Source organism: Lontra canadensis, unplaced genomic scaffold (genome assembly GCF_010015895.1).
Source record: "Lontra canadensis isolate GAN:19392208 unplaced genomic scaffold, GSC_riverotter_1.0 scaffold128, whole genome shotgun sequence".
In the NCBI taxonomy this organism is placed as follows: Eukaryota; Metazoa; Chordata; class Mammalia; order Carnivora; family Mustelidae; genus Lontra; species Lontra canadensis.
In genome coordinates, this window is record NW_022631122.1 from 618,461 (window position 1) to 632,505 (window position 14,045).

The following is a 14,045-nucleotide window of genomic DNA, read 5'->3' on the forward strand; positions in this document are numbered from 1 at the left end:
TTCTTCATTTTCTGACACTCAAAAAATTGAGGAAAAAAGTCACAGATGTTAAAATCATAGCTTTATGAAGATACCCATTGATATATGGTAGATTTAGATTACTTTTTAACATCAAACGTCCAAGTAAAAATTTAATAAAATAAGGAATCCATCAATGCCCCACAGACTTGCCTCTCTTGAAGCAATAGGTGTGTGTGCCTGAAAGACTAGTAGAAAATTGAAAAAAAAAAATGCAATCCTTTTTTATAGCATTAGGAGACCTTTGCTATTTAAAATAATCTTCTGATGATGCCGTCTGTCAAGTAAATGCTTTTTTGTCATATGAAAAAAAAACTTACTTATGCCATAATGTAACTTTAGGTCTTTTCAAAGACAGTATTGGAGTTTGTAAAATGCTTGTACCCAAATAAAACAAAAATCCTCTATAGATGACTGGTTCCATGGTACAAACATCACAATGCAGAATTATCTCTGGAGAACAAATTCCATTTATCCTATCATTAAATAATGTATTTGTATCGAAACATGGGGATAGACTATAGAGTACGCCACTCCCCCCCACCACAAGAAATACAGATCTATCTCTTTCTATGATAGCTGTTGCCTTAAGACATTTTGAAGGAATGCACTAATGTAGATAGATAAATAAATGTCCTTGTCTCTACACTTATCCCTTATTTCGAATAACCTGGAATTCTCAAAAAGAATCTGGCAAAAGTATAGAGTCTATCCATGACCCCCCTCATATAGTTGTTTTCAGCCTTCATGCTCTCCATCATCTAAGAGCTTCCCCTAAATGTGGGTAAAAAATAACTCCATCTTCAATTTGGGTCTCAGCCTGGAACCAGCCACTGAGATTTTCCAGACCATCCAGCTAGATTCCAAGGATGTCATGTGCATGTGATTCCCAGGGTCTGGGCTCCTCCACAGATATGGCACAGACATCTCCACCTTATGCTTCTTCAGAAGAGTTCTGGCTCTATCTCTTGTCAATGTAATGACTGTGACTAAGAATTATTCCCACCCACATGATGAGGGGTCCCCTCCCCAAAAGCATCTTGGAAAAGGCTTAACTCCCATTCATTCCACCTAAACACATATCTGAAATGACCAGTGTCATTGTCCCTAGAGTCATTATCATCTATTTAAGTATAAGGACCACAATTACTGCATTCTGAACAGCAGTAAGAGGTAGTATAGCCCATTGGTTAAACACAAGGACTCCAAAGCCTTATGGTCTGGGTTAATATCCCAGCTGGGCTTAAAAGCATATGAGCTCTGACACTCTATTTAACCTCTATGGGTTCATTTTTCTCATCTGTACAAAGAAGGCAATAACTGGTACCTACATCAGCAGGTATTGGTGAGGACTAGATGAGGTAACATTTCCAAGATGCTTCGGACAGCACTAGAAACACAGTAAGCACCAAAACGTGAGCTCTTAAAGACCCCTAGAGGTGAAAGTCTGTGTCTGAAAATGGCCACTCGCAGGTCTATGAAACACCATGTGTAATTACAAATCCATTCACAGGGAAATACCCAGATGTGCTTCTTCTAAGCATGATTTTTAGTTACCCTTCGCCTCTGTCAATAAAGTGACATCTCCTATTAATTTGTTTTCCCATTGGAAAAGTTGAGAATAGGGACTCTGAGCAGAAAAAAGAAAATATATACATATTTAATTTATAATGAGTCAAGCTCAGAAAATGCCACAAAGTAAAATATCTAGAAAATCTGGAGGAAAGAGAAAGACTCAAGAGACAAAAATGAGCAAGATATCCTGTAGTCTAACAAAACAGAAATCAAGCCTATAGATACATGCTTCGGAATGGCTCAACCCCTCTGAAAAAATCCAAATTTAATTTCTTACAACAATGAACTCAAGGTTGCAGGCAACATTCGCATAGCATGTGCCAGTGAATTAAAAACACTCTTCTCCGAGTGTTGGGAATGAGTACAGTCCCCTGGGTAAGTGGAGAGGGTATTAATCCCAGGGTGGAGGGGTTTATGCCTGGACAGTCTAATAGATAAATCCCCCCATGTTTGTCTACCCACTTCTGACCAGACACCATGTGGACTTCTATCTTTATAGGCCACTTGTCTTTAACCCTGCTTTCAACATAAGATATATGAATATATCCTATCCACACCCATAGGAATCCTTAGAAAACGTATGCTTTGCTTTCCTTATGTCTTAAAATGAACAGCCACAATACACTCAACACGATCGTACAAGGTTCATGTTGTGTCTCGTCTGAAAATAGAAACATTGACATGACATTAATAGCTATTTTATATTATCTGACAAAACGTAAGAAAAAAAAAATCCTATAGTTTTGCCCTTAGCTTGTGGTGCTAGAGTCAATTCCAGGACCTTGGGAGGAAGGCAAAGCCCCACTGAGAACTGGCCCACCAAAAACACTTCTTTACCCACCTGTGCCGTGAGCCCTCAGACACCACGGATCCTACTTTCAAATACAGAAAGGCTTTCAAATGCAGTCCTGTTACTTAGTAAAACCTCGGCCTGAGACCTTGCTTTAAATCACCACAGAATTCTTCGGCTCCTACAATGCCAAGACAAGTGGACAAGCATGAACAATGGTCATACCAATGAATAAGGACCAGTAGCAGCACCCTGTGCTTGGTGGGTCATAGGAGAGACTCAGGCTGTACCCCCGATGACAAACCCAGTGCTCTCCACAGGGCAGCAAGGAAGAGAAGAAGCAGGGGTTTGGCATCACAGGAGCCCTTCCTTTCTCTGGCCCAGGTCACCTGAGGATCCAACACTTTGCAGAAAGATAACCCTTAATGGGGTCCCCCAGAGTCATGGACACGGTACCACAGCCAGTGGTGGCCCTGGATGAAAGGATGAAAGGATGAAACTAACCATCTGTACACCCTACAGGAGGCTAACATCACAAGTAGGTAGGCAGGAGGCCTAAAAGCAAAAGGTTCTCCCCACAAATGAAGGCTTGGATACCCATGGTCTTAAAATATAATAAGGGAGACTAATATACATACTTTTTTTTATCCTGAAAGTACATTTTCTTTATACACTCTTACTTTAGGAACAGACTTTTGGAATGACCATGATGATAACAGTCGCAAAAACAGTCTCTAATAACATAACCCTTCATCTGCTCAGGGAGGGGAGAAATCACCTCTCTCTGTATCCGTAGTATCTCTGAGATCTGCCAAGGCTGGTCCAAGTACACACAAGATAAACGTTCAGACACGGGATTTCAAATTAAAACTGGAAAGGGATACCTTTAAGGGAGCACTCCTCATTCTCATACCTTCAGAGAAAAGGTGCATGCACGTATCATTCCTGGTTGACTGCATTTTCTCAGTGACGTCCAGTGGGAAACGTCCCCCAGTAAACACACACACAGACAATGGAGACTCTCCCAGTCTCACAAACCCATGTATCCTTGCAACATCATACTGTGGAGAACCAAAGAGGAGAGCCTTTATATGGATAATGGAGGAGCCTTTATCTTCAATTTTGTGGGCCACAGTGATTTGAAAGGATGAAGCAGCCACTGCAGCCTGCTAGCCTAGGAGCGTGTTTCCCGGCAGACATGTGCCAGGACTGGACGGTGGACCCACTGCCGACGCCCCCTTCCCATTGAGAAGGCCCCTCGAGTAGACAACGTATTTCTATTCATTTGTTCTAATCTTTCTTCAGATCAGGCCGGCAGCCCATTAATCATTTCTGTCATTCCTCTACATAAGTCCATGCAATGGAGCTCTGTTTTTCTAAAAATCACAGTGCCAGAAATTAAGCTCAAGAAAGAGGAAATCCTCTCCTCCTCACAGGGGCTGGCTGGGGTGCTGACTGGAAGAAGCCACCGATTGTGTTGACTTTCCTCTTGTGCCCAGAATCACAAGAGAACATTCTGTGGAAAGTTTTGAAGAGAATTCAGGTGGGAAGTGCAGGTGGGGAGGCTGAGGAGGAAGCCAACATGAAGCCCCCAGCTGAGGAGAACATTGAAAGAAAGGGAAGCAGATGAATAAATGCTAGAACAAGACAGATAAGGATTAAGAGCATTCTTATTTATGTTTTTATTAAGGCCAGTTGTTTTTAGCAACTTCAGACCAAAGAAGAAGTATATTAAAAGTCCTGGTTATAGCCCTCATAGGCCCTCTACATCTTGAAGCAAGGAAAGTCTAAAATTCAAGAAACCAAACAGAACGTTCTCCACGGCAAAGAAAAGTCTCTTGTGGAGCTGATATAGTGTATATGTGATATGTGTAATAAGGAATAAAGATGGGAATGACCTTGAACGCACTGCCATCTTAGGCTGATTTAAAGAAAAAAAATTAAAGATTGTATTTATTTATTTATTTGACAGAGAGACAGTGAGAGAGGGAACACAAAGCAGGGGGAGTGGGAAAGGGAGAAGCAGACTCCCCGCTGAGCAGGGAGCCCAATGCGGGACTTGATCCCTGGACCCTGGGATCATGACCTAAGCTGAAGGCAGATGTTTAATGACTGAGCCACCCAGGAGTCCCTAAATTTTTTTTTTTTTTTTAAATGAGGATGTGCCTATGAGGTAGGAGAAAGCATGGACAATTAAAAAACAAAACAAAACAAAACAAAACAAAACAAAAAAAAACAGAGGCAGAAGATTCATGATTTACCGACGATCCTGACTCAGAACAACTCACACATCCTATTAGGCCTTATTGTGATCTTTGCACAATACAAAGGTTAATAGCATGATTAAAAAAAAAAAAAAGGGACAAGATTAGCAGTTGGGAGATTTGGTTTCTCGTTCCATGTCTGACACTACCAATCTCTTCAAGAACAAGTCCCTTTTACAAATGGCGGAGGGTGCCCAGAGGCCTAAGTTGGGGGCATGGCACCAACTTTCAAGCCCTTAAAAGATTCCTGGGCTCTCAGAGGTTAACTTCGGTGGTTCTGAGAATGTTTGTAGCTCTTGCGAGAATATTTTGTGGTTTTATTTCACTCCTAAGGATGGCTCAGCATCACCAGAGAGAAGGAAGAGTGCTCTGACTTACATTAGTCACTCCCTTCTTCGGTGTTGGGTCACCTTGTCATGTGACTCAAGTAGTTTGATAGAAATCAATGTTTTTATATCAAAGTCTGTGCAGATTTACTTAAATCATAAACAAGCAATTTCATCATGTGAGTCTTCACCATCACTTTTTTTTTTTTTTCAACCATCACTTTTTTCACAAAACACTGGCACTCACTGGGACAGAGGGAGAGAAATATTAACAATGGAGGGACTCCACAGACACAATTAATATAAAAATAACCACCCTGAATAAAGACACCTTTTTGAGTGGGAAAAAAAAAATCTACAAAAATATAGAATTGAGGTCTCTAAACTTACTGAGAGAGAGTATCTGAGTAAGATTTGGGTAATTGAAGGGCTTTCCAAGGGTAAATCTGCTGTAAGTACAGTCTTAGACATCTACATAGTCATCTACGCTGTAGTATATTTCGGAAAGATACACAGACGGATATCGTTTATATTTTAAAGTTTCCTTACAGGTGTGAACTTGGGCTGCATTCAATGTGTAGAACTCTGCATCATGTGAGTAAAATAAAATTCATCTGCATTTGGATTTGGGACTCAAACGCAAATAATTTGAACATAAAATCGAGGCTTACCATGAATGCAATGGCACTTCTCCCCGTGGATTCCCACTGGAAGCAGCTTTTAAGGAACTGTATTGTATTCCACATCGCCATGGTGATTCTTTTCACACGGTCTATATCCCTCGATAAGATCTAATAAAAAGAACGGAAAACAAGGAATGAGATTGAAATACTCTAAATCATCTCTTTAGATCAGTCGGCTCCGTCATTTAAGTTACAGTCTGCATAGCTGTCAATTCAAAAAAAAAAAAAATAGGAAAAACCCCTCGTGCTTTTTCTAAAATTCTTTTTCAAACACCATCCTCCACAGAAGGAAAAAAAATACAATGCACTTTGAAGCTCTTTTGATGGAGAGTAGCCTGTTTCAATAATATTCAGGACAAAACCGAGCTGGTAAAAGCTACGGCAGCAAAGGCATTTGGGGTGTATGCGTGCGTGTATGTGTCTGTGTGTGTGTGTATGTGAGAGAGAGAGAGAGAGAGCTTATTAGTCTAGAAGGAAATGGATGGATTTTTGTAGAAACTAGATGTACAAGTATTCTAGCTCGTAGAGTCTAGAAGGAAAAGACTATAGGAACGTCTAATTCTGGGAGGAGAATCCAGCTCTCCCACCTCCTCGCTATGCAACCTGCAACCAGTTTCCTAACCTCTCTGGTCCTATAGGATGGGGTTGATCTTAGTATTCACCTTGTGGACAGTGAAGAAAATTGAGGGCCTTTGAAAAGTGCCTGCCATGGGTAATGATCTCAAGTATCTGCATCATAATTAAACATAAGCTCAACGTGTGTAAAAATCTGGAGACACGCTGAGGTGAAAGACATGTGGGGAAGGTCCTAACAGACCCCAGGATTTCAGCCCTAAATCCCCTGGAGCTCTCAGAGCCCAAAGCCACCCCCTGCGGAGGTCCTGCTTGGCAAAGTAAACATCCTTTCTCCCAGTTGTAGGCAGATTCATTTCAACTTGTTTGCAAAGCAGCCAGCCCAGGGACTCCAACGCAGGTTTTAACTTTCAAGAAAATAGGGCACAAGGCAGTAGTAATAATAATAATAATAAAAATAATAAAAGACGTTTACTCAGATTACACCAAATAAATATTACACTCAATGTTATGACAGACCAAAACAAAACACAGGGATGCTCCCTTCAGAAGACATTCCAGGCCTTTCCCAAGTGTGCCCAGAAGTTCATGGGAAACAAAAGGGTGAGGAGATGCGTTTATATTTAACGGCTTTATGTCATCCACAGCTGCCCACCCCACAGGAAGTGGTGGAAGTAATAAACACTTTAAAAAGGGGACACTTTGTTCTTTGTTACACAACTGAGGAGGGACAATAGGTACAGAGTGAAATCCTGGACTGCTTCAGAGTAAGACAGGGAGGGACTCTGAAAAGAAATATAAAGGTCATGTTAAAAAAATGCAAAATGTCCCCTACTGGGCCCTGATCATCCCTTTTTTTAAACCGATGAGAGAGGGATTAAGGGAAACCAGCAGAGGGAGAGAGTTGACCCAGAATGCGGTAAAATGCCAACACATTCCAAATGTGTAGACAGTACAAAAATGGTAGGAGCATCATGAGGGAACTTGAAGCTAGAGACCCCTAAGATTCGCTGGGCTGAGGCAGTTAAGGCCTCCCTGGGCAGAGCACCTCCCTGTGACCTTGACAGGACAGAGGTGGAAAGGGCCTTAACTGATTGAGGCTAGCAGGGTGAGCCACGTCAGTCTACAGAGGCTGCTGACACTAGGAATGTTCCTTGATAGAATGACGCAGGAGATGAATGGAGGGCTGACACCTTCTACTTCATCCAACATTTAGTTTTCAGTCCGTCCCTTCTTATCCTGCTGACTGATGTCCTTGTTCTGGGACAGATGGGGAGAGGCAGAGGAAGGAGTGGAGATGGGGAGAAGCTGAGAGAATTGGGGGGTGGGGGAGAGGAGGAGGGAGAAAGGAGAGGGACATAGGGAAAGGGAGGGGTAGAGAGAGAAAGGGAGTGGGAAGGCGGGGAGGAGAAGTATGGTAGGAGGAAGAAAGGAAGGAAGGGAGGGAGAGGAAGGGGGGAGAAGGGGAAGGAAGGGAGGGGAGGAGGGAGGAGGACAGAGATGCTAAGTAAGGACAAATAAGCACTTCCGGTGCTGAGTGTATCAGGGCTCCTTTAAAGGGTACCCACCTACCTTCTTGGACAGCTTGCGGGTATCTTCAACAAAGCGCTTTTCTTTGGGAGTAAAAGTCCTAATACTTGCTTTGACCTAGAAAGACATCATTGTTTAGAAAAAAAAAAAAAAGACAGCATTTAAATGGACTTCATTCTTCTCTTTTTCTTGTTAATGACTGGGAAGAATGTGGAAAGCAATATCTTCCGACCCTCAGGCCTTTGGCAAGGAGCTGAGGTGATGGAGGACACCCCTTAATGTGTTCTTGGGGATCTCATTTCCCCAGCACACTGGGGTAGGTCAGACTGGATCCAGGGGACGCCAAGACTGTTGCATCCACTTTGCAAATCAGTGGAGGTATTTTAAACCCCTGCGCAGGTTGAGTTCAGGAGGCTCTAGAACCAGTTTCAAAGAAATAAAACTGCCTTCCCATCAAGGTTTTGAACCATTTTTTCATGTTGTCTGTGAAAATCAGTTTCCTGCTGTTAGGAACATCTTTCCACAGAGAATCCCATTTCCTCTCAATTCTATGGAAAAATAAGTAGATGAGTCATCTGAGACCCATTTTGTGGGGGATAAACTGAGGCTCAGAGAGATTTCGTGGCTTGTCCCAATCACCGTACTGAGGAAAAGCTCAAAGAATAAAATCCAAGTCCCTCTCCACTCCATCGGATGGACAACTGGGAAATGGCACCACTAACATATTTTCTCGGTAATGCTCTCTTCCCTAAAACTCGGGTTTTACCCGTGTGCACAGACTATGTATACAAGTGTGGCCAGAAGAAAACAGGAAATGCAGGGTCACGGACGATACAAGAGGCCCAGAGGATTTCCTCGAAGGGAAAGCGAACTCAATGGGAAAGATAAGGACGTAACATCACCATCTCCATACTGGAGACTAAAAATATAATAATGTCCCTGCCGTTGATTTTATGAATAATTCCTTAAATACACTACACAGGAAGCAGAGTAGCATAGGCATCACCACAGAATCAGAAAGATGTGGATCTGTATGCTGACTCACTCATTTATGAGTAAATCAGTCTCGTATTTAATTCCATTGGCTCATCATAAAATGGCACTAACGATACCTATTTACCAGGTTTATTGGGAGGATTAAATGCAATAATGTCAGAGCCTGGCCCATTGTAGGTGGCCACTAAATGGCAGCCATTCTTATAAATACCATAAAAACTCCATTACCCTACATTCATTTATACCGATAACTGGATTAACCCTCGTTCTCCTTTGCCTTTCTGGAACCGGCTGCTGATACCACGGCATATGCGTGGTCACACCTAAGTACGCCACATCTCTGCACGAGAAGGAATCTCCTCTCACAACAATCAAATCACATGCCCACCGAGAATCAGCTGTGTTAACTCCCAATCTGGTTTCTGCCGGTTTTGCCCATTATTATAATTCCATATTTTAATCAAGTATCATATAAATCATTGAAATCCAAGCATGGACCCAAAGACTTGAAATCTGTGTCACTCTAGAAAGCCTTGATAAAGGTCAGTCCCTAAAAAGATACTGAGGTAATGATTTTATGGGAAAAAAACAGTCTGGAAAATTCTATACTCAGATTGTTCCGGATCTGTAAATTAGATCTCCACTTAAAAAAAAAAAAACAAAAACTGAAAGTAGATATTATTATCGATGTTATGAGTGTATTTATGCAAGGAACAGGTTACAAAACTAAACATAATAAATCCGTGCTATAAAAAACAGATTTTATGCCTATAGCTAAAGATGGGCAAAAGATTATCTACATATTTTAAAGTAAACTAAAGGTTGAAGATAGATTTTAAAAACTCCTCCTTCAACTGTAGTTTCCAAATGAGTAACTACTTCTCTTGATAGTGTTGTATAGCAGGACATCTACCGTAATAATTAAATAACACGTCAGGGGTTTGAAAATACCTACCTGTCTGACTGCCTACTGTGACCTTCAAGATTACTGGAAATAAAGCTAGCAAATTTCCCCTTTTTTTTCTTTTTTTTTTTTTTGTTTTACTCTTTTGTTTTGTTTTGTTTTTCCTTGACATTTGGATGTCCTGGGAATTAAATACCATCATTTCTACTGGCTCAAGGGGATTAATACCAGTTAAAAACTGGATTCTGGATTGTCCCGCACTGATTCTAGAGTCGAAGTTCAAAACCCTCTTCTCTCTCTCTAGTGGCAACATGTCTGAAACATTTTACAGGGATTTGAGATTTGAGTCTCACCAGGCTGGTCATCTTTTACTTTAGGTAGAGAGAAGCTGGGAGGTACGGCTGGTCCAGCTAGACTCACCGGGTTATATATGAGGTCCATTTCCAAGTAAATAGCTCCTTTAAAAGCTTGTTCTAAATCTTTATTCTTCAACACGTAGCAATTTGGTTGTCCATCTCGAATCTGTCATAAACAACAGATAAAACACCAAATTTCTAGGGGGCTTAAACTAAACTGGCAAAACTGAGACCGTACAAAGCACACGCAGATGAAGCAGATATGCAGCAAATATTAAACCCATCATACATCAACTTTAAATTCTAGAATGCTATTAAACTGATAAGAGGATAAAGTAACAATCAACAGGGTAAAAGTGGGTTATTAATGGAAAATCAGTGGTACAAATTATTAGTAGGTGTACATGGGCTTTCCTTCAAAAATCCCAGAGGTTATACATTTTCATTTATTAAACATGATAAATAGTCTACAAAATTCCTGACCAGTACTTCTCAAGATTGCCAAGGTCATGGGAAAAAGGAAAGAGTCGGAAGCTGTCACAGTTCAGAAGACAGAAGGAGATAAGATGATTAAGTGCGATGTGGTAGCCTGGCTTGGATTCCAGAACAGAAAAAAAGACATTAGTGGAAAAACTGGTAATATCCAAATAAAGACCGAAGTTTAGTTAATGGTAATGCCCAATGTCCGTTTTCTTTTTTTAGATTTGACAAATGTACCATGGCCGTGTGAAGAGTTAACATTAGGGGAAACAAGGTGAGGGGTATATAGGAACTCTAGATTATCCCTGCAACTTCCCTATAAACCTAAAATTATCCCAAAATAAAGAGGTAATTAAAATATTTTTAAGAAAGGAATAAAGGAACTGATTTTAAGAAAACAGTGTTTCACAGCCATGGAGCAAAGCAAATTAAACCCAGGAGTGTAGCTGAAGGTGAGGTCAACATCCAAAGATATTTACAATGCGCAAAACACTGAGAAGTTTTCAAAATAAATAAGTTCCTCTGATAGCTTCTCTCAGCCAGCAGGTCACATCACTTCCACACCCTAATCTGCCCGTGGACCCCAACGCATAAGGCATACCCGAAAAATACCTCCTGTACCATTTTGGAAACGATGTGGGTCCCCTCAAAGCATTCTCTTTCCAGATTTGAGAGCAGCCATGCTTTTGAGTTCACAGCTCTCTATGTATTGATTAAACTTCTGTTAGTTATAAGAAGCATCCTTGTTTACTCCCAAAGGACATCAGCAAAACTTGAACTGACCAAAAGCTCTATTTGGGATTATAATAATTAAAGATTTGAAATAACATAGGAAATTTGAAGGCATGAAATTTGAGCCATATTTTAACTGACTATTGCTGTCACTTCAAGCATTCAGCACAAGTGTTCTTATAAACAGTGGTGGAAATGAGTTGAATAAGTCATGGGGGAAACAGAGCCATTCCACTTTACAAGGGAGAGGTCACCTTCCTTCCCAAAGTCACCCCACCTCTCAGATTGAATAGGTTTTAAACAGAAAGATGGTTTTCCTGGCCAGTGGCTAAGAGGAAGGGGGTGCCCCATAAAGACCTGGTTTCCTTCCTAAACGGTGTCCAAACAGGATTCTGAGCTTCCTCTTTTATCCACAGTCTCACTTAATAAATTGTGGGTGTTAAAGTTGAAAGAAATAAATACAAAAACAGCATGACAATTTGCCAACCTGACTTCAGTCCAGTTTAGCTGTGCCTCAACCCACAGTCATTGTACTGTTATCTTAAAATTTCCATGATTTCTTCAGGGTTAGGAAAGGTCAACAGAAGAACATGAAGTATCAGTAGAAAAAAATAAATTTTATAGTAATTTTTTTTTGTCTTTGATTTTTTTGGTAAACGATCTTTTCCTCTTTTTCAGTGTCCTAGTATTGTGTCAGCAAAACAGAGAATCCACCCAGGGACCCTAAATCCATTATTAAAGCTAGAGATACCACATAGGCTATCGTGTTGAGTACTTCCATATAATATTATCTTAAAACTTGTCAATTTTAAGTTTACACATTTGTAAAAAGTTTGAAAAATTACAGGAAGAAAAAAAACAAAAGTCCCTATGAACTTCCACAAATATCACAATTCCTTCCCCCGCATAGAAATTAGAAAGGAATTTGGCAGGTATCCTGCCTCAATTTGGATTGAGAATTTATATTCATAAATAAGCCCTTGAAAAAAGTAATTTGAATTTTTGGCCTGCGTGAAACTGTGTTTTACAACCTCACTTGGTATCTATCAAAGTGGTTTGATATTGTGTATATAGTATACAGATCTGCTTTTCTTTAAATTACTATATAATATTCAAAATAGGAACTTATTTGTTAACTGTCCAATTGATGAACATTCGACATTCGGTTGACACCAACTTCTCTGTCTGCTATAAGGAATATCTTTGGGAAAAGAGAAAGAGGATGGGAAACAGGAAATACCCTACTTTGTACTGGGATATGTTTAAGTTAAGAGGGGGTCCATGTACTTGAATAGTTAGTATTATAATTAAACACTGAAATATTAAACAAAGGGACTATTTTTAGAAGATTTTCATTTTTCACAGTCTTTATGTATCTGAATTTCCAACACAAGAATACAGGAAAAAAAGTTTTGTAACATCTCAACTTGCCAAACCACATGTAAGAGTACCTATAGAACAGGAAAGGAAATCTAACCATATTTTTCCTGTCAAGAGAATTAGGTTTATCATGTATACTTAGAACACTGAAAATCACCTCTGGCCGTTTATGATTATAAAACCTCTGTTAAGTAGCAGGACAGTTAAAACACAGCCAAAAGAAAATTTAGAGCAAAGAATCTATATATACTTTCATCTTTTAGGTATGATATAGTCACTTAAATTAAGACCGAAACTTGATTTTTAGGTCTCTGTTGATCAAAGCAAAAAGGAATGATACAATTTTCGATCTGTGACAAAGGGAGGTCTCTAAGTTCATCTGAAGAGTCTTCTTGAGTTGACATTTGGGATGATTTAGTTTCACTCTGAGATAAGGGTCATTGAATAAAATAATAGACAATGTCTTTAACCTGTTACAAGAAAATTTTTCAGATTGACTTATCACACACATTTTTGCATGCCTGCCTACTCACAGAAGAGCACAGATATTAGGCAATTGTTTGGGAAAGGTACCTCTGCAGAACAGTAATATAGATCCAATATCATTAGAAATCTAATTCAACAACCAGGGAAATGGGCATTTGCATGTCCCTTTCTTTTCATGAAAAATGTATCTATCAGAAAGCTTTTAGAAAGCACGTGCTAACAGTTAATTTCTGGGTAAATGAGCCCGCGAGTGCAAGAGTACAGGAAGTCTGTTCCTGAGTAATGATTCAGGATTCTGGAGCCAGAAGACAAGTTACAGAGAAGACAGTCTGGTTTGGATTTTAATCTGACCTGAAATCATCTTTAAACTATTCAGTTTCTTTTTCTACTTAAAGGAATTTTTAAATCTTCTTAAATATACTTTAGCATCATAAATATGATTAACTTTTTAAAAGTTGAGTGAATAAAATAATTTTTTAATCAAAAAGATACTACAATCATTTTTTAGAAGACAGGATTTTTTTAAATCTGCGTATAACAGAAGTTGGTTATGTGGAATAGGGAACAAAATTGTTTTCTCATCTCGAGCTCTCTTTAAAGAATTATTATTATGCTTTGCTATAAATTTCCTTATGACCAGTTACCAACTGATGCAATAGAAAAGTTAATCAGAATCAATATGCATGAATAAATCCATCAATTGGTTTAGGGAGGGAAGATACATATTTAGGAGCAAAACCAAACTAAAGTGTCCTACTGATACCCCCAGCTTGACCCTCATGTGAAAAAGTGGAGGACATTTGGGTATAAACAAGCATGCCGCTAATCAGACACTTTTCTTTCCATGCAAAGAGGTAAATACTTGAACGTGACAACATCACGATACAACAGTTGGTCCCAGATGATGCACATACAAAATGATTCTCCAATAAAATGTGAAGAGGACAGACAT

At 39.8% G+C, this 14,045-nt stretch overlaps 1 protein-coding gene across 3 annotated transcripts in view; it reads right to left on the bottom strand.

Moving 5' to 3' along the window:
* Positions 1 to 14,045, bottom strand: part of MCTP2 (multiple C2 and transmembrane domain containing 2) — a 239,285-nt gene that overhangs the window by 69,980 nt on the left and 155,260 nt on the right. For all 3 annotated transcript variants that reach the window (XM_032842343.1, XM_032842341.1, XM_032842344.1), the window contains 3 exons: positions 10,080 to 10,181; positions 7,802 to 7,876; positions 5,645 to 5,764 (listed from right to left, as the gene is read on the bottom strand). In XM_032842343.1, coding sequence (XP_032698234.1) covers positions 5,645 to 5,764; positions 7,802 to 7,876; positions 10,080 to 10,181 — 297 coding nt within the window. The remainder of the gene's footprint in view (positions 1 to 5,644; positions 5,765 to 7,801; positions 7,877 to 10,079; positions 10,182 to 14,045) is intronic.